The 20,916-nt window shown below is 54.2% G+C and overlaps 1 protein-coding gene across 1 annotated transcript; it reads right to left on the bottom strand.

Annotated features, from left to right (window-relative positions):
• Positions 1–307: 307 nt before the first annotated feature.
• On the bottom strand, positions 308–14,695 carry LOC138379642 (mitochondrial inner membrane m-AAA protease component AFG3L1-like). Its single transcript, XM_069464786.1, has 9 exons — positions 13,817–14,695; positions 12,341–12,428; positions 10,557–10,650; positions 9,582–9,731; positions 6,136–6,246; positions 4,804–4,919; positions 3,630–3,830; positions 3,355–3,553; positions 308–3,223 (listed from the first exon to the last, which is right to left on the bottom strand). Exons 1-9 carry the CDS (start codon positions 13,882–13,884, stop codon positions 2,895–2,897), a joined length of 1,356 nt encoding a protein of 451 aa, XP_069320887.1. The 5' UTR covers positions 13,885–14,695; the 3' UTR covers positions 308–2,894.
• Positions 14,696–20,916: the final 6,221 nt, after the last annotated feature.

A 20,916-nucleotide genomic window follows, 5' to 3' on the forward strand; every position in this document is an offset into this window, starting at 1 on the left:
CGCCTGCTTCTCTCCGTCTCTGCATCCGTCTCCCCCTTAGCTCAACACACCAAATAGCGCCAGACTGCCTCAACCCCACGACCCCTCCCAGACTGCCTGGGGGGCGGGGTTCACCCTCTTCCCCACCCTGCGCCTTCCCAAGGGCACGTCCCAGACAGCTGCGTGGCCCCCCCACGGCTCTGCGCCCACGTGGCTCTCTGGGTCTGTGTCCCGGCCACTGACAGGCCCCCCCTGCTGTGGGGGTGTCAGGAGCACCCAGCGAGCCCCTCCCGGCACTGCTTTTCATGAGCATAAGCTTCTTGTTTGATAGCAAAGAACCGTCAAAGAACAGTTTTAATATGAAAGTTTAACTTGCTTTTTGTCCCCGAGCTGCCCCATTTCCTGCAGAAACATTTCCAGGGCAGGAAAACGGGCTCCGATCTTCACGGGACTCCTGGAGAGACGCCCTGGGCATGTGCTGGAGGCCTGCCGTGTGCCGGCGTGTCCAGGACGCGCCACCCCCCCCCCCCAACTTGTCCGCATCGCTGGCAAGTCCAGGCCCCGCCCCAACCCGGTCTCCTAAATGAAAACCGCCCTGCTTCCCGATCCCACAGAGCCACGCAGCTTTCCCTTTTCTCTTTCCACCGTGCCCCGGGCCACACCTCCACCCCCAGGGCCTCCCTCCCCGTTTTCCATCCTTCCTGCTGCAACTTGCACAGATCTCACCCACCAAGAGTGGGATTAAAGCATCGCCCCACACCTCGAGGCCTGGCCAGTCTCTTCCTTTCTAGCTGACACGGGGGATGGGGGGCTGCCCTGGAGCGCAGCCCTCGGGTCAGCCCCAGCCATGCTGCTCTCCAGGCTGTGCGTATGTGGGTCACATCTCGGGGACGAGTGCCCCGGATCCCTGTCCAAAAAGGAATCACTAATGAAGTAAAAATTCTGCCCACAGGCGGCCACAAAGGTGGCCTGGGGCTGGGCAGCAGTTAGTCCCCAGCGAGGGCTCTGCCCAACAGGCACGGCCCAGAAGGCCAAGACGAGGCCAAACACCCACCCACTTAAATCCTCCTGAAATGAGGCGACCACGGAGCCAGCCAGGTCTGACCTGCTTTCTGCCTGGCCCAGGGCACAGGCCCAGCGAGCTCCGCGCCCTTCTCTGGCAGCGGCAGCAGGCAGGCTGAGAAGGGCCCGGAGCGTCGCTGCTCCCGGCCAACACTTCTCGGGCTGGGCCTTCTCCTGTCCTGGTGATGACGGGCAAACTCCAAGTCACACTAAGATGGACAGGAAAAGAGAATGGGCCACGGTGGGCCCGGTGCAGGGTGAGGACCCACAGCGCGAGACTGCTCCAGGTTCATGTAAAGAGCCCGCTGGGGAGGACACAGGCAGGGAGGCTGGGGGGAAGATGGCACGACCAGACCAAACAAGGTGCGCTGGGGGCCGCTGCAGGGGACAGGTCTGTGCAGGGAACCGCCACCCCACCACCCCAGGGCCCAGGCAAGAGACGGACCCCCAGGCTCCGCCCACCAGGCCCCACCAGGGTGAGCTCCACCCAGAGCTGTGACCTCTCTTGACCCTTGACAACACGCACCCTGGAGGACCTGCCACAGACGCGAGTGTCCCAGAAGCCATCTGGGGTCAAGAGAGCACCCCACCTCCATTTGAGGGGACCCCAAGACCAGGCCCAAACAGGACCCCCAGTGGCTCAGCTAATCTGGGTCTGGTGGAGGCCACAATACAGGCTGAGCCCCGGAGACTAAAAACTCCATGATGTGTTTCACAAAGAGCAAACGTTGAACATGCTCGTCCCCAGGTGGAAATTCTATTTTTGAGGCTCTGAGGCAAACATGACCCACACCCTGGACACAGCACAAAGCCCCAGTGTCTGGGCTGGGCTGGGCCAAGAGAGGAGCTGAGGGCAACTGGGGACAGCGAGTGGAGCCACCCCTCCCCCAGGCCACCCAGGCACCCATCCTCCCACCCGAGACAGGGGCTGCCGCAGCACCCGGCTCCCAGGCCAGGCCGGGAGGCAGGGTCCTGGGCTGGAGGAAGGGGCACATCCTCACTGGTCCCGAATCCAGCTCCACGGCCCTGGGCCCTCATCACACTCCGACCAACAAGGAAGAGCAAAGCCTCTCTCAGCTAGAGGCCTCCGAAGGGCCTGGCGCTCCCACCCCCTAACCCAGCCCTGCAGGCCTTCCTGGAGCCCGGCAGCTCCGCCACCTCAGCCTCCAGCACCTGCTTCTCCCGCCTGAAGGCGGCGCCCACCTGTCAGACACCATGCCTCTGCCCCTGCCCCTCCCCGACCACGGCCGCCTTCCTGCTGTTTAGCTGCCCAGCCCCAGGGGAGGGCGCACAGACAAGCACCAGGACCTCTGCTCCCCACAAACACCCCAGCGCCAGCCAGCGCCCTGCACACCCTCCCTCAGGCAGGGTGGGGGCCGTGGGGGCTCTGTGATTCCAAAAGGCCACTGCAGGGAACGGCCCTCCGTGACGATCACAGGGCTTGACCACCGTCCTCCCCACGGCCGCCCTTTGTGAGGACGGACGGGCACTCCACCAACCAAATGGCTCCTTTAAAAGTCGGCTTACACTTTCCTTTCCTCGATTCTACCTCAGCACACCTTGAGGGCTCTCGTGCTGGCCCAGCAGCCCCCTCAGTACTTCTCTGCGGAGCCCCTAGGACAGCCTGCTGTCCTGTCTCCACCGAGGCACCGCCTTGCGCCTGTCGTTGGACCCCACACTTAGGGCTGCCTCACCCCTCCCCTCTGAGCCAGGACCTGGCCGTCCTCTAGAAACAGGGTCCAGGGACGCGCGGTGGCCCCTCTCGGTCACCTCTCGGGCTGGCTGTGGCCAACTCCCGGCTCCCTTTTCTGTGGGTTCAGAGCACCCTTATCTGAAACGCCCACTTGCAGTTATCAAGTGTTGTAACTTGTTCTCCGGTGATTCTGGCAGCTGCTCTGCAGAGGCTCTGGGAACGCGGCGGTCACCCCAAGTCCCATCCAGCGGCAGGTGCAGGCAGTGGCCACGCCAGCTACCGGGGCCTCCTGCACACACTGCTCCGTGTCCCCCTCCGGTGCCCGGTTCCAGTCCTTCAGCCCCTCCGGAAGAGACGTGTCTTCCTCCGGGCTGCCGGTACCTTCCACAGATTCCTCGCAGGTGGACCCCTCCGCGAAGGGCCGGGGGCCCAGCAGCCCCACCATGTCGGCCTTCTCCAGCACCTCCTTCTCCAGCAGTCGCCGCCCACCTGGAAAGGACGCCCACCCGTCAGACTGCTCCGGGCGTCTGCTCCCGCCAGCCCCAAACCTCAGCAGGCCCCCGAGGACAGGGGCAGCCTGGGCGAGACCCAGCCTGGGACCCGGGACCCAGGACCTGGACTCGCCTTCTCCACTTGCTCCCGACACCGAGTCAGCAGCTCCAGGGTGCGCTCGTAGGCGGCGCTGATGAGGCGGTGAACCTCCTCGTCGATGAGCTGGGCGGTCGCCTCGCTGTACGGCTTCTCCACCAGCGTCTCGCCTTGCCGAGGAAAGTCGAAAGACACCTGGCCCAGCTTCTCGCTCATCCTGAACTGCGCGACCTGGATGTGCGGAGCCCGGCGTGAGCCTGCACTCAGCACGGCCGCCAGCAGCCCCGCGCGGGAGGCCCATCCTCACCTGGGCGTACGTGCTCTGGGTGACCCTCCTCAGGTCGTCCTGCGCCCCCGTGGTGACCTGCCCAAAGCACAGCTGCTCGGCCACCCTGCCCCCCAGCATCATGCACATGCGGTCGAAGAGCTGCTCGCGCGTGTAGAGGTGCTGCTCCCAGGGCAGGTACCGTGCGTAGCCGAGCCCCTTGCCCCGGGGCATGATGGACAGCTGCGGGCAGGAAGGAGCCAGTCACCTCCCGAACACCGTCCCCACCTCCCCCAGCTCTCGCCACAGGTCCCTCGACAGGAGTGCGGGAGGAGAGAGCCCTGAGCTGCCCCGGGACCAAGGGCCGCCCAGTGCACCCCGCCTCTCCATGGGGTTCACGTGGGGGCCCTGGAGAAGCCCGATGGTCAGATCCGAAGCTTCAGAGTGACTTTCACATCAAAGCTTCTCTGTGGAGGCCGGTGGCCGAGGCCCTGCCAGCGTCCACACCCAGGGCTCTGCCCCCCCATCCTGTAAGGCAGGGTCCCCGTCCCTGAGAGCTGTGTAATTACTTCATTGTATGTTACAATGTAATCATCACAGAAATAAAGTGCACAATAAGTGTAATGCGCTTGAATCAGCCTGGAACCATCCCCCTCTGCTGGTCTGCGGAAAAACTGTCTTCCAGAAAAACAGTCCCTGGTGCCCAAAAGGTTGGGGACCGCTGCTCTAAGGAATCTCTTTTTTTGAGATAGAGTCTCCCTCTGTCGCCCGGGCTAGAGTGCCGTGGCGTCAGCCTCGCTCACAACAACCTCAAATTCCTAGGCTCAAGCGATTCTCCTGCCTCAGTCTCCCAAGTAGCTGGGACTACAGGCATGTGCCACCATGCCCAGCTAATTTTTTCTATATATGCTTTTTAGTTGTCCAGCTAATTTCTTTCTATTTTTTTTAGTAGAGACGGGGTCTCGCTCTTGCTCAGGCTGGTCTCGAACTCCTGAGCTCAAACGATCCACCTGCCTCGGCCTCCCAGAGTGCTGGGATTACAGGTGTGAGCCACCAAGCCTGGCCTCTACGGAATCTTTTGACAAATTCTAGACCAATATATTCCTTAAAAATCCAAAGGGCCCCATTGAAGGTGCTGTGCCTACGTGGCCACAAGATGGCGCTCAGAGCCACCCAGGCGGAGGCCAGCCCAGCCGGGCAGGGAAGGGAGACCCACCTTAAACAGGGGGTCCGCGTGCTCCAGGAACCAGCCCGCCACTGCGTGTCCAGCCTCGTGGTAGGCCACGGCTGCCTTCTCGCTGGGCTGCAGGACCTGGGTCTTCTTCTCAAGGCCTAAGAGCACAGTCCCGGGCGAGGCGGAGGAGGGGAGGAACGGGAGCTGCAGTGGGCACCGCGTCCCCACGCCCTCCACGGCCAGCACACGCCTGCCGCCACACCGGACCCCGCGGCCCGGCCAGCGCCGCCCTCCCCTCCCTGTGCACGGACAGCAGAGGCCCCGCTGGCTCCTCACTGCTCTTTGCCCTGCAGGAAAACGCCACCTCCCAGCTCCACGGCGGGTGCTCCCCAGGCTCCTCGCCCACGGTGGCCCCCTTTCCAGGGCCTGCGTTACGCCAATGGGACTCGCTGTGTGTGAGCTGCAGAGAGGCCCCGTGTCACCTCCTGCAACCTGACTAGACGTGACCCCACTCCACCGCATGGGGGACAAAAGGGATGACTCCGCCAGGGTCCCACGGCCCCGCTTGTGGGCAGGTAACAGGGCCAAGAAAAGGCACAGACAGGTGACGGCCTCGGCGCAGCCCAGCCACCCTGGATAAGCAGCGCACCAGGGCCCCGAGGACAGTCCTCAAGCAGCTCCGGTGAGGGTCTGCGTTTGGCTACTTGTTTGTACCTTCTGTATGTCACACCTCAATAAGGAGCTAAACAGAGAGGAAGCAGCAAGGATGACCTGCCACCTGGCCGATGGCCGTCTCACAGCTCAGGCCTGGGCCGTGAAGGACAGGGGTGGCACCTCCCGGTCTCCATCCCCAGACCAACCTCCGCGGCACTAGGAGTCCCTTCCCCACCGCTGACTCCAGCCCCCCAGGCTGACCCGGCTGCGCGTCCCAAGTGGCAGGAGGCCGTGTGACTCACCCCCTGCCCCGTCCGCTGAGCCGAAGACGACGCACTGACGTTCACTCCCTCACAGCAGTGCTGTCCCAGGAAAGCCCCGGCAGCAACCAGGGGACAGTCCCTGCAGCTTCCACAAGGCTTCTCCCCGGAAACCCACCCACTGCGGCTCCCTGCCCCTCCCTGCCCTGCCGTCCACAGCCAGCATCCAAACCTGGTTCTGTCTGTCCCCTCAGGCCCTCTCATGCCCCAAAGTCCTGCCCCTTTCAAGTCCTCAATGTTGTTCCCACAGGGGCATGAAAGCTGTGGCAAGATCCCAAGTCCCAAATTTGGGTTTAGAAAACTGGTCCCAGTTCCTGTATCCAGAATGAGGCTGGGGCCCGAGCGTGAGCCTGCCAGGACCCAGCTGCAAACGCGCCCCCCCCAGGGGCTGCGGGCTCACCTCCAACAACCCTCTCGATGGCCTGCTCAAAGTGCTGCTCCTGGACAAAGGGTCTCAGGTGGCGGGCAGCGATCAGCGCCGCTTCATTGCAAACGTTAGCAACATCAGCACCTGACGCAGGAAAGGAGAAACAGCCCACAGTCAGCGCTGTCCCTGGCCACCAGAGCTTGAGCTGGATCGGCTGTCAGAGGAAGGGCTCCACCAGAGAGGCCAGGGCTGAACTTCAGCGGAGAACTTGAGGGTAACGGGAGCTACTTCATCAGTCGCCATTATTTTTAGCCAAGTTTCCTGGTTTAACTTTATTGAGGTGTAATTTATATGCCATGACATCCACCCATTTTAAGTGTACATGTCAATGATTTTCAGCGAACTTTCAAGTTTGTGGGACTGTTGCCATGACCGAGTTTTAGGAGACTCCGTCACTGCTATGAAGGAGGCGCCTCCGCCCACGACCCGCGAGTCCCGCCCCTGGCAAACCACTCGCCGACTGTCTCTGCGGCTTTGCCTACTCTGCACATTCACACAAGTGGGATCACGCAACACGTGGCCTTTTGTGTCTCACTTCTTGCCCTTGGAACAATATTGTCCGGGTTCATGATCCACTTATCCACTTTGTAGCACGTGTCAATACCTCACTCCTTTTTACAGCTGAGTTCTTTTTTAGCATATGCCAGTTTATTTACCTTTCCGTCTGTCGGTGGACACTGGGTGTGTTTCTACTTGGGGCAGTGCAATTCCTGCCAAGTCCTCCCTACTGAGTCCTCCCTACTGAGTCCTCCCTGCTGGGGGCAGTGCTGGGTCCTCCCTGCTGAGTCCTCCCTGCTGGGGGCAGTGCTGAGTCCTCCCTACTGACTCTTCCCTGTGGAGGGGCAGTGCCGAGTCCTCCCTACTGAGTCCCCCCTGCAGAGGGGCAGTGCCGAGTCCTCCCTACTGAGTCCTCCCTGCTGGGGGCAGTGCTGAGTCCTCCCTGCTGAGTCCTCCCTGCCGAGGGGCAGTGCCGAGTCCTCCCTACTGAGTCCTCCCTGCTGGGGGCAGTGCTGAGTCCTCCCTGCTGAGTCCTCCCTGCCGAGGGGCAGTGCCGAGTCCTCTCTGCTGAGTGCTCCCTGCTGGGGGCAGTGCTGAGTCCTCCCTACTGACTCTTCCCTGTGGAGGGGCAGTGCTGAGTCCTCCCTACGAGTCCTCCCTGCAGAGGGGCAGTGCTGAGTCCTCCCTACTGAGTCCCCCCTGCTGGGGGCAGTGCTGGGTCCTCCCTGCTGAGTCCTCCCTGCCAAGGGGCAGTGCTGAGTCCTCCCTGCCAAGGGGCAGTGCCGAGTCCTCTCTGCTGAGTCCTCCCTACTGAGTCCTCCCTGCGGAGGGGCAGTGCTGAGTCCTCCCTACTGAGTCCTCCCTGTGGAGGGGCAGTACTGAGTCCTCTCTGCTGAGTCCTCCCTACTGAGTCCTCCCTGTGGAGAGGCAGTGCTGAGTTCTCCCTACTGAGTCCTCCCTGTGGAGGGGCAGTACTGAGTCCTCTCTGCTGAGTCCTCCCTACTGAGTCCTCCCTGTGGAGGGGCAGTACTGAGTCCTCTCTGCTGAGTCCTCCCTGCCGAGGGGCAGTGCTGAGTCCTCCCCGCTGAGGGGCACAGAAAACCAAAGTCTAGGTAACTTATTCCAGTTCCTAACTTCGGTACATAAATGGACAGCTGCCGTCCGCAGGGTCTCCGGGAAGCACATTCCAGGCGTGAGGCGGACGACATCCTCCACGCGCCAGCCTGGAGAACTGCTCACTCATCACCCTGCGGCAGACAACGGTACCTGAGCGTGAACACACCTCACTCAGCACTGGGCAGGACACCGTGACCTGCGGTGGCGAGAGGGGACGCGACCCCAGGGCAGAACGCTCCAGACGCGGCAGGCGCGGGTGGGTCTGGGTCCGAGGCTGGGGCTGCCGAGGGCTGCTGGGCAGGGGCACCTTGGGCAGGAAGCCCCCGCTTGGAAAGGCCTCCCCTCACTCCTGGAGCTAGACCACCCGGGCAGGGATGCATGTTTCACGGTATAAGAGACTGAGTTTTAATTAGAAAGAAGAAAGAAAAGCAAAAGAACCTCTCCAGCTGAGAGCTCCAGCCCAAGAGTAGAATGCAACACGACTCATCGCTCCAGCAGACGGCGTTCTGGTCTCTGCAGTAAAGGCTTATTAAGTCTGAACACAATTGAAACAGAGGGTTCTACGACCAGTGTGAGTGTGTTTATTACAGAGATGCCTCGCGGCCACAGCACGGCCTTGTCACTGCCAGCACGTCAGACGCTCGGGGAGGACTTCTCAGAAGCTCTAGAATCTGTCCAGAATCCATGCACAGAAAGACACCCTGGGCCGACACACCTGTCCTACTGCTCCTTACGGCTACACCCGGAGGTGGCAGGTCTGTGACAGGGAGGGGCTGGGCTGCAGCCCCCCAGCCCCCCATAAGCACTCCCCTAGGCAGCAGCATCGTCAAGGGCCTCTCTGAAGACAGGCATGTGCCCAGGGACCAGACAAAACACCTTGGCCACAAACCCTGACAGGAAAGGAGTGTCAAGCAGAGAGAAGTTCAGTCCTAACAGTGCATCATTTAGCAAACACCCCTGAGGGCACCTGTGAAGCCAGGCAGCCGCCCTTGTGGAAGTTCAGCTGAAGCAGTGTTCACTGGACCCAAGCACCCGGACAAACTCACGCTCCTGCAGGACAGGTGGTGTCTCTGCACAGAAACCCACAGCCAGCAGGGCCGGCAGCACACCACAGGGAGAGAAAAGACCTCAGTCAGCTATGGGACTGGCATTTAAGGAGAAACGGACAAACAGAATTCTTAGAAGCCAAACCTAAAAAAAGATAAAGTGGCCGGGCGCGGTGGCTCACGCCTGTAATCCTAGCACTCTGGGAGGCCGAGGTGGGCGGATCGTTTGAGCTCAGGAGTTCGAGACCAGCCTGAGCAAGAGCGAGACCCCATCTCTACCAAAAATAGAAATAAATTATATGGACAGCTAAAAATATATATAGAAAAAATTAGCCGGGCATGGTGGCGCATGCCTGTAGTCCCAGCTACTCGGGAGGCTGAGGCAGGAGGATTGCTTGAGCCCAGGAGTCTGAGGTTGCTGTGAGCTAGGCTGACGCCACGGCACTCACTCCAGCCTGGGCTACAGAACAAGACTCTGTCTCAAAAAAAAAAAAAAAAAAAAAAGATAAAGTCAGGCCATTACATTAAGGAAGTCTCCACGCAGCAAGAAAGTGCGTGTAACACCATTCTGTTAGAGTAGTTATTGGAAAAGTAAAACCCTGTTTTGTCTACGCCCCAAGGGTGGGACCCCTCGAGACCCCCACCACACACGAATTCTCAGCCAAGGCCTCGGCACCCCCGACCTCTCCAGGCCACCACAGACCTCGAGCAGGGTCCGCCGCCCTCCTTCCCGGTAGGTAGCCTGCAAATTCCCCTCACCAGACCCCTGGCCAGGTAATACTGTACAAAGTGCTTCCACGCGATTTCCTTTCCACGATCTCGAAAGTAGAAGTAGAAAAATCCCATGGCAACGCCTGCCCCCAAAACGGCCAGACTGCGGAAATCCTTGTTGTCCCAGGGGACCTCGCCCTGTGAAAGAAAAGATGACATGTTTCCCAGTTAAATGAGGGCAGTTTCTTCATGAAAATGGCTATTTCCTCTTTCAGATGTTATCCGAAAAGCTCCCCAAACCTTCCCTCCTGATTCTACGTGACGTGGCCTCAGTGTGTGGCGAAGCCAAACCGCTCCTCTGCTGAGGAAAGGCCTCCGCAAGGTGTGTGAAACATACCCAAAGACACCTCGGGAAGCAGAAACCCAGGGAGGTGCTGCCTTTGCGGCCAGCTTGTTAGAGTTACTTCTTATCTGGTCATTCAACACTAGATAGAAATTGCAACACATTTTCAGAAATTAATTTATTTGAATCTTTGAACTAATCCTTCAACTTAGCAAGCAGAAAGATTGCTGTGGGTTTGAATGTATGCGTCCCTCCAAAATGCATACGTTAGAACACAACCCCGAGGTGCAGGCCCTTGGAAAGTGGCTGGGCGGAGCCCTCGCGAATGAGACCGGTGCCCTAATACAAGGGCCTGAGGGAGAACCTTCATCCCTTCCACCCTGCGAGGCGGACGCAGCCATCGTCCCCTCTGGGCGAAGCAGCGTTCAAGGCACCATCGCAGAAGCAGAAATCAGGCCCTCGCCAGACACCAAACTGGTCAGCACCTTGATCTTGGACTTCCCAGCCTCTAGGATGGTGAGCAATAAACTTATCCTGTTTATAAACTACCCAGTCCACGGTATTTTGTGACAGCAGCAGGAACGGACCGAGACAAAGACCACACGAACCGCAGGCTCTGCGGTGACGGAGCCCTTGGGGGAGGCGCAGGGGCTGGGGCTGGCCCTCGGACCCACACACACCTTCTGCGTCCGTCTCCACTGGGCAGGGCCTGCCCGCTTCCCTCCTCTCCTGCCTCCATCTCCGCCAGCCCAGCGTTCTTTGGGTCACCAGCTTCTACGAGAAAACAAAGACTGACTTCAGAAAACAATTACATATATGACTTTCCAGAGAAAGAGGATTAAGAGAATACAAAACACTTTTCAACATACAATTTTAATAACACCAATGCCTTCTGGAAATAAACAGGGAACAGCAAGAGGAAGAGACTATTGCCAAGAAGTAGCTTCAGATACATCTAAAAATCCCTCAAATTTCACCTTGCTGGCTTCAAACCTGAGCTTTAATAGCAAAACTTTTTTTGGCTAACAGTCCCAACATTGGCTGTAGTTACGGGAAAGACAGCAAGCAGTAAGGAAAGAAAACGGTGAGGCAGGCTGGCACAGGCGTCCCCTTCCTAAGAGAACCAAGATGCATGTCACCTGCTCTAAGCAGAGTCCACCCCTCCTCAGAAAACCTTGCCCCTTGTGACCTACAGACTATTACTATCAAGGTGGAGTCCCATTAGCCTCTTCCTGTAACCCCAAAATACCATGAAAACGTGGACAAGGCCAAGGTGACCCCAGAAATGAAAAAAATCATATTGTAAAATAAAGTAAAAATTTGCACAAATTTCAGGACAAACCACGAGTCTTTACAGAAACATTCCATTTGTAGCACGGTACATCACCACACGTCCCAACACACTCGTACGTTTCCTGTTCCGTGACCACAGGTACCTGAGCAGGACACATTTCACAGGAGAAACACACGGAACAAACACGGACTTCACCAATCCCCAAACCCAACCCACACCACCAAACCTTCATGTAATTTAAAAGATGATTTGTCAAGGCTGAGGGTCCAAACAAGGGGAGAAGATGCTGAGAGACAAAGACAAGGAACGGAGTGACACGGGTGACACCCTGAACAAGGGAGGAGAACGTCAACATCACACACTCACAGACCCACATGCTGTTAGCTCCCAGGCAGATTAACGCCCAAATTAGTGAATGTTTTAAAATTACTCAAATGTAAAACGTGACAGTCTAATTTGTCAAATTGGCCCTTTTACCTTTTTTGGACCTATTGATTTTTGAGTCTATTTCTTCTACCCCTCTTCAAGTACTTCGCAAACCCTTAGGGACAAAATGATGAGGTTCTAGTACTTTAGGAGAAGAATCACACTCAGGAAATCAATCAGAACGTCCAATCAGCACAGAGGAAGTAGGAGAGAACTCAGTTGTCTTTCCTGACTTTCTTGCTTGATACAATCAACATGCGCCCCTAGGCCCTAGTGCTGGGGCGCGTCGTCTTCTCTGCGAGACCCGGTCTCCAGCGGCCTCTGTGAGCACTGTCCCTGGAGCACTCAACACAGGCCACGGCCTGCTCTGAAGGGCTCTAAGCAGACAGATGTGCTCTAGGCTGACTACAGTCTGCACATCATCTCTGTTTTACTTTCCAAACATGAGGCTTGGCTGGTCCTCAGAGTCAGATATGCAGAAACAAAAATTTGTTCCCATACCTTCCAAAGATTCACCTAGAAACCTGCTTCTAAAGGAGTTTCCCTTTCGCCAGCTTTACTGAGATATAAAAAACCACAAAGGCATGGAGAAGCTGCTGTCATGTGGCTCAATATGGAAGCCAGCACAGGGGAGGACAGGCGCAGCCTGAGTTCTCCTGCTCCTCGTCCTCTGGATAATCCCTGTGGGAGACACAGTCCCTGCAAACCTCGTGCTGCTAGTGACGGTAGGGGACAGACAGGTACCTCTGGGTGGTTTTGAAGACAGCCGCTGGGAAAATGACACAGGTCTCCCCTGCAGAGCCAGCTGCTGACACTGGATCTCCCGGAGGGCCTGAAACGACACACGGTTCCTTCACCAGCTGCTTCTGCAACATTGTCTCAGGAAGGGCTGGAAGAGGCAGGATGCGGGCGGAGACGGAAGCTTGCTGCCTTTATTCACCTGCTTAAATATACTATTAAAAGTATGATTCAACAGGATAAACGGGAACAAATTCACTACATAAATGCATAAAGAATTTTCATAGCTACAGCAAGCAACAAGACCCCCCCAAAACAAAAAAACTAACCATCGCTTAGTAACTTAAAATATTACAACTTCAAAAACAAACATAACTGTAAGACTAAAATCTAAAATTGTGTTAAATGAAAATACTGAAATACACTATGACTCATCTTTGATCAACCAAGAGTTGATTTAAAAAAAAAAAAAAAAAAAAAGATGAAATCTCACTGTGCTGCCCAGGTTGGAGTACAGTGGCTACCTACGGGTGTGATCACAGTACACAACAGCCTCAAACTCCTGAGCTCAACTGATCCTCCTGCCTCAGCCTCCCAAGTAGCTGGGACTACAGGCCCAGGCCACTGTGCCCAGCAAGAGGTTAATGTTTTTGCCAAACTAAGAAGGCAAATAATTTTCCAGACCTTCCTGTATTTTCTTCAGTCCTCAAGGAGGAAAAGACCAGTTTTTACCATAAGATGCTAACAATACCTAACACATTAGTTAACGACAGGACTAGAAACGATTTGTATTTTTCATTATTATAAGTCAAATGCCATTAAACAAAAACCACTGCAACATACTTAAAAAACAACTACTACTAATTGTATTCAACAAAAATTCCAACATAAGCAAAGAATCTGGATTGTCCTCAGTATTTTACTATTATGAAATCAGACTCATAGTTGACATAGTTGGCAACACCTACGTTATTTCAGCAGCATTAACATTCAGGGTAATTATGTTCTGATGCTGTGAACAAAGGGAAAAAAATCAACAACAAAAAAGAATAAAATAAAAAAAAATAAAAAGAAGAAAAAATAAAAAAAAATAAATAAATAAGAAAAAACATTCAGATAAGGCAGGTTCTCATCCCCCAAATTATTTTAGGCTTTTACCCCAAAATAAGTTCATTCCCCAGTTAGTAAATTGATAATCAACTAAATTATTCAAATTTCCACATCAAACACCACCACAGACTAAAAAATAAGGTATGCTACGAAAATGACATTAAAATTAGGGAAAAATCCAAAAAAAGCTCAGAAAGATGCTGGTGGCAAAGGCGATGACACCACGCCACGGAGCAAAGGCTGCAGGGCTGATGAGGACTTCTGCACCGTGAATGGATCCCCCTGCCTCAGCAAGTCAGCCCAGCACTAACAAGACAGTTCCCAGCACAGACTCAACAATGAAACCCAAAAGATGCCACGCAGGTGCATCACCCTGACTGGGGTTTGGGACCCAGGGTATGACCAACAGGAGATCCACACAGAGAACAGAAGCTGGTCATTACTGGGCACTGGAGGGTGCCGGGAGCTTCTCAGTCACCTCACTCAATCCTCACTGCCCATCTGAAAAAGGAGATGCTATCACCCCCACTGGAGAGACAGAAAAGCAGAAATTAAGAGGTAATGTGAGTGCCTGAAGTAAACAACGTAGCTGGAGGTGTGTGATGAGAATGCTGGCACCCAGGCCTTCCAGGGCTTCTCCAGGACCCCGACAAAGAGAGAGTACCCTGTGCTGGGGCTCTATAGATCCAGGTAGCCTACAGCCCTTGAGGTACAAAGTACGACTCTATAGAGCTCCAAAACATCCAATTCCTTTGGGGTTTTTTTCTTTGTTTGTTTTTTGTTTTTTTGAGACCAGGGTCTCACTCTGTTGCCCGGGCTAGAGTGAGTGCCGTGGCGTCAGCCTAGCTCACAGCAACCTCAAACTCCTGGGCTCAAGCAACCCTGCTGCCTCAGCCCCCTGAGTAGCTGGGACTACAGGTATGTGCCAAAACGCCCAGATAATTTTTCTATTTTTTGTAGAGACAGGGTCTTCTCTTGCTCAGGCTGGTCTCAAACTCCTGGCCTTAAGCAATGGTCCCGCTTCGGGCTCCCAGAGTGCTGGGAGTACAAGTGTGAGACAAGAGCAAGGACAGCGTGGGCAGCAAATCGAATGAGAGATGAGCACGTGGAAAACTCCACAACACAAACTCCCCCTGCGCAGCGCTGTTAGGGTTAACTATGAAACACAGTGCCACCTCCCCTCCTGCCTTGCTGGCAGCTTCAGCCCACCAATCGTGAAGTCCTCAAAAGAGGGCAGACCACGGGGCTGAGCCAGTGCCCGTCTTGTTCACCATGGTCTTCCCTGGCAGTAGACTGCCAACAGATACTTGCCTAGCAAATGAGATAAGGATGAATGATCCAGTCTAGGAAGGAACCCACAGACCATCCAAATTCCTCCCTTCCTAAAGACATGGAGGCCCACTGCAGTCAGTGATTCACAACTCACCTGTGCCATACCAGGCCGTAGACTTAGGATATTACTGACTTTTGACCCATGTTAACCAGAACAACCCTCTGCAATGCTGAGATGCCACATGACCACAGGTGAAAGACTCCGCTTTCACTGACGTTGCTAAAAACAAAACTATCCTGCAGTTTCCCAAATGAATGGAGATGAGGGGGGACATCATTCCTGAAGCCAGGACAGAAAATAAGTTCATGGAGTCCTTCCTATTTAACTACTGTCTGAACACCATGATACCTTTCTGGGAGCAAAATTCAAAACTTCCGCATTAGTGCATCAGAAAAAAAATGCACTGTGACCGCCGCCCACTGGGATGTATCAATACAGAAATAAAACAATCTTAAAACATGGATTATTCCATACGTTTCTTTTTCTATAAAATAGGGTCATACTAACACCTACCTACGGGGCAGGTTTAAGACTAAAACGAGACAGCCCTGTAAAGCCCTTAGCGCCTGAGCCTGCAAACAGTATTAGCTGTTATTAGAGTGGCAGAGCTGGGCTCAACCAACGCTCGTTGAATAAAGAACAGCTCACAAAGCTCTTTCACGTCTGTCACCGTATCAGCGACTCTGAGGTAGACAGAGCAGAGCTGTTACTTCCGCTGAGCCTCCCAGTCTAAGCAACACGGCTGGCTGGCGGCGGGGAGGGACTCAGGAGCTAATGCGGCTCTTTGGAGAGGAGAGAAAGGAGGCTGGAGGCTCCTGCTCAGTTTCCCGAGGGGAACGGACAAAGGGCCGGGCATCTGAGAGACAGCGGGAATTTCGAAAGAAGTGGGTGGAAGGGGTAGCGTGCAGGCGAGGAGGAAGAACTCGGAGGACGGGGACAGTGCGGCCAGGGAGCGGGAGGTTCCGGCCAGGGGCAGCCGACATCATCGCAAAGGACTCGAGCCGCAGAGCCCGCGGCCACCGCGCCGAGGTGTGGCCGCCCCCCGCTGCCCCGCGCCGGCTGGCGCAGGTGGATGGCGTCACCGCCGGCCGCCGGAACCAGCAGACAGGGCCTCCATGCTCACCCGCCGGGCTATGCCAAGGGCCCTCACGCTGGTCCCGGCCGTCCTGTCGCCTCCCGTGCCACCAGCACATCGCCACACCACGGCGAGGGGCCCGATCACCGTTCGACTGCCGACAGCTACCATCAGCCGGTACAACATCCCCCGCCCCCAACCTCGCGCCGCTAGGACGCGCGCACGCGCAACAGCAGACAGCTCATAGGGCACCGCATCCCCGCATGCGCGCTGCGGGCTCAGGGAGGCCGAGCGCGTGCGCAGTATGGCCACAGCGCCGGCTGGGGACCTCTCTTAGGTGTCTATCCTCCGCCTGAGTAGGCGAGGAGCTTGCCGTGAGCGCCGCCTCGCCCTTCCCAGACAGCGGAGCGCAGAAACCCCAGCAGCGGACTCGGGCTAGGCGCTAGGAGGTGTCCCCGCGCTTTTAGACTTCTCTTAAGTCAGGCATCTCCACGAACACTCGCTTCTGGGGTCCTCCATGGGAAGCGGCTCACAAAAGTGAACGCTCGCGCTGCGCTCGCCCCGCCCGCGTACGTCGGCCGCGTCACAGGTGTCCCTGCTGGTTCCGCAGTCGGCCTGGGTTGTTGCGCCAATGTGGGTCGTGAACCAAGGAACTGATTAGGTAGACGTTGTCCCGCATTGTTCCCTTTTACGGATCGTCGTTTGGCTGATCGGTTAGTTGGTGGTTCTCTGGAGCCACAGGAGCCCACGCCACTTTTGCTGTGTCTGCGGCTGTGCCGTCTGGGAATTTGGACTTTGACACCATCGAGGCCCACGTGGACCTCCTTGGAGTCGAGAGCGAACCAGCCTGTTCCTGGGCAGTGGAGCTGGGCAGGCCTGTGGTGTCCCCCCCACGTCCCTAGGAGCATCAGCCTGCGCTACTTGCCTGCTCGTTTTCTCTTTCCCAAGTTCTTCAGGGGAGCATAGAGTAACCACAGTATTCTTGCACTTGAGGGTGCTGTGATTTTATTACATTTTTGAGGCAGAAATGCCTGGGAAAAGGCTCCTAAATGCAACTGTCACCCCTGGTAGCAAAAGGGAACGGAAAGCAATTACCTTTGACATCAAATTAGAAGTGTTAAGGCGATTTGAAGCAGCTATGATAGCTATGATCAGGGAGTTGTGGACAACATTGCAGTGGCTTGGGAGGAGCTCAAACCCGCAATAATGAACAGTGTGTGGCAGATTTGGCCTGAGCGTGTTCAGTCCCAGAGTTTTCCCCAGACAGATACCATTTCACAGCCTCAGCAAACCATTATGACCCTCGCCAAGCGTGTGGCCATGGCAGAGGCTGTAGAGGCTGCTGTGGACCAGCTGCTGTGGTCCCATGAAGATCTGTCAAACCAGGAGCTGGTGCAGCTGGGACAGGAGCAGGCAGCAGGAGAGGAGGAGAGTGAAGACACACCACCTGCCCTGCGCCAACTAACCATGGGAAAACCGTCAGCAGCATTCTCACACTTCGAGGCCAGCTTGCGGGTCCCTCCTAGAACCTGCCCTAATGGGGAGTGGATACCGAAAGTCTCAAGAGCAGTCGATGATGCAATAAGCTGCTACAGGGAATTGTCCAATGGGAAAAAGCAGCACTCTCGGCAACTATCTTGGGTCGTTTTTCAGTTTATGTTACCAAAAGTAATCAAAGTAAAGCCAGGAGCACCAAGATGACCCCGACAGCTGAGGCCCAGCCAAGCCTCTCTGCTTCCAGATGTTTAACATCCCTGGAAACCTTGCTGTTGGCATTTCCATTTTGACACCCCAGAGTATCAAATTTTGTCATTAAAATGTTATTTAAGTGTGTGCTTTAAAAAGATGACATGCAAGAATAGCCAGGAAAACATTTTTTAAAAAAGAAAAATTGCAAAGGGGAGACTAGCCTTTCCAGACATTAAAACTGTAAAAGCCTCTGTAATTACAGCAGGATAGTTGTCAGATCTGTGAGGCAGAATTAAATAGTCCTGTGGAGTAGAATAGAAAGTCCAGAAATAGATTCAGATAGACTTTTTAAAAAATGGTGCAGGACAACTGGTTAACAATTTAGAAAAAGTTAGATCTATATTTGATAGCCTACATAAGAATAAACTCCAAATGGATCAGGACTCTAAATCTAAAAAGTGAAAGCATACAAGTACCACAAACACACGTGTGATGCCTCTTTAACCCGGGTGCAGGGAAAGATGTATGACTCTAAATCCAGATGAAATAAAATACTAATGTGACCATACAAAAACATAAGCAAAACTCTTCCATAGGAAAGAAAACACCACAAATAAGATCAAAAAGCAATTCACAAACTGAAAGAAAATACTTGCAATATACCTGACAGATAACAGGCTAATATCCCTGATATGTGAAGAGCTCTTTAAGAAGAAAAAATAGCAAAAATCCAATAGAAAAATGGAGAAAAGACATAATTCGTAAACAAGAGATCCTGAAACATGAAAATAAGTTCAACCTCATTCATAATTATAGAAATGCAAAATAAAACTACACAGATACCGGCCGGGTGCGGTGGCCTGTAATCCTAGCACTCTGGGAGGCTGAGGTGGGAGGATCGCTCGAGGTCAGGAGTTCGAGACCAGCCTGAGCAAGAGCGAGACCCCGTCTCTACTAAAAAAAAATAGAAAGAAATTACCTGGACAACTAAAAACATATATAGAAAAAATTAGCTGGGCATGGTGGCGCATGCCTGTAGTCCCAGCTACTCGGGAGGCTGAGGCAGGAGGATTGCTTAAGCCCAGGAGTTTGAGGTTGCTGTGAGCTAGGCTGACGCCACGGCACTCTAGCCCGGGCAAAAGAGTGAGACTCTGTCTCAAGAAAAAAAAAAAGAATGATAGGCACGTGCCAGGAGGACCCGGGAGACAGGCTAAAAGGGCTCCCACTGGCCAAATCCAGGATAATTTGAGAATTAAAATAATTACAATAGAGGATTATAGCCCACAGAGTAAAATAGGATCTTTTTTTTTTTTTTTTTTTTTTTTGAGACAGAGTCTCACTCTGTTGCCCGGGCTAGAGTGAGTGCCGTGGCGTCAGCCTAGCTCACAGCAACCTCAAACTCCTGGGCTTAAGCGATCCTACTGCCTCAGCCTCCCGAGTAGCTGGGACTACAGGCATGCGCCACCATGCCCGGCTAATTTTTTGTATGTATATATTTTAGTTGTCCATATAATTTCTTTCTATTTTTAGTAGAGACGGGGTCTCACTCTTGCTCAGGCTGGTCTTGAACTCCTGACCTCGAGCGATCCACCCGCCTCGGCCTCCCAGAGTGCTAGGATTACAGGCGTGAGCCACCGCGCCCGGCCTTAAAATAGGATCTTGAGTGAATAAGTAAATAAATGGGGAGGAAGGAAAGCTCTTCCGTATGATGGACAGATGCAGAAGCAGTAATGGAATCAGAAAATCACCATCTGTCAATCATCATTGTGATAATTGAATTAGGCAATAATTATCAGCGGATACTAACATCAGGGGTGGAAGTTTGAGGAGTAACTGGACATTTATAGTCTCAAAGTATCTTCCCACAAGATACATACTAATTACAAAGGAATACTTAGTAATCTCATAGTGGGGAAACCGGGCCGACGCCATCCTACCCAGATTTCCCACGGTGGGACAGATTGGCATCGTGTGCTTGCCGATACACTCCGAGGAAGACACAACGTCACTGTTACAGAATTCCTGCCAAAAGTGCAAAGCTTGAATCCGAGACAAACCCAAACTGATGGACATTCTTCAAAATAGCCTACACTTTTCAAAAATGTCAATGTTTTGTCATATGAAAGAAGTCAAAGAGACACCGTAACTGGAGGTAATATGGGTTATGGGGGGGGGAGGGCGATGAAATCTGAACGAGGTTTGTTGTCGGTTTGGTACTTTGTCAGCGTTATTGTCCTGACAACTGCAGATTTGACCCACGTGGCCATGCACGGTCATGTCCGTGTTTGGGGGAATCCACTCGAGTATTTAGAAGCAAAGGACGTCATCTCTGCAGCTTACTGCCAAATGGTTCAGAAAAAAATGTACGTGCAGAGAAAGAATAAAGCAAATGGGGCAAAATGTTAACGTTTAGGGAATCGAGGAGATGGACAAATGGGAATGTTTTTTTGCAACTTTTCTATAAATCTAAATTTGTCAAAATAAAAATATTAAAAGAAAATTTCATAACCTAAAGGGGGAAAAACAATTATGTCCTCTACTATCCAAAGTGCAGCTTTAGCTGCTTGTAGTTTTTAATCGCAGGCACGTACTCAGGCATGCCAGCGCTCGGCCCACAACAGCCCCGGGCTGCCTTTCCTCCGGCCCCCGCGACGCCCCCCCTCGCCCCGTCCCCCGATTACGGATGAAGACACCTTCCACAGCAGATTCCTGGCGTTCCCTAGGTCATAGCCCCTTTGAGATCCTGGTCAAAACCATAGATCATGTCTCTGCAGAAAAATGCACACAAACAGTTTTGAGTCTAATCTGGAAGGAGAGTTTATGGTTCCCCTGAAGTACATCCATCAATTATCCTTATTCAAGGGTAATGGGAATGCCTTGAGCTGTGGTGGGGGCCCTGTTCACGGGTCTGACCTACGGAGCTGAATGAGGCTCCCAGGAGCTGGATAAGACTTGAGCTGAATCTCCTGTGATTTGCATAATGGCCAGTTTCTCATTGCCTAGGATACGGGCTGTCCTTCCAACAAGAGGACTCCAGAAAGAAGACAGCTCCGAGCACTTCCTGCATGCCAGGCACATCACTAAATGTTTCTGGGAACGCTAAAAACCCACGAGGTATACGTCGAAATCCCGTCTCATAGAAAAAATGAAGGCTGAAATTGTGTCGCTTCCCTACACATTGTGTCAGAGCCAACCAGGCCTAGGTCTAACACCAACAGATGTGCTTCTTCTCCCAATTAATCAAGAAATATGGCCGGGCGCGGTGGCTCACGCCTGTAATCCTAGCACTCTGGGAGGCCGAGGCGGGAGGATCGCTTGAGGTCAGGAGTTCGAGACCAGCCTAAGCAAGAGTGAGACCCTGTCTCTACTAAAAAA

This window comes from Eulemur rufifrons, unplaced genomic scaffold, assembly GCF_041146395.1.
Source record: "Eulemur rufifrons isolate Redbay unplaced genomic scaffold, OSU_ERuf_1 scaffold_107, whole genome shotgun sequence".
NCBI lineage: Eukaryota > Metazoa > Chordata > Mammalia > Primates > Lemuridae > Eulemur > Eulemur rufifrons.

Coding starts and splice junctions, on each gene's coding strand:
- LOC138379642 (XM_069464786.1), bottom strand. CDS start 13,884: ATGACCAGCTTCTGTTCTCTGTGTGGATCTCCTGTTGGTCATACCCTG. Junction 12,429..13,816: donor GGTCCCAAACCCCAGTCAGG/GTGATGCACCTG, acceptor GTGTCGTTTCAG/GCCCTCCGGGAGATCCAGTG. Junction 3,224..3,354: donor GGAGCAAGTGGAGAAGGCGA/GTCCAGGTCCTG, acceptor CGTCCTTTCCAG/GTGGGCGGCGACTGCTGGAG.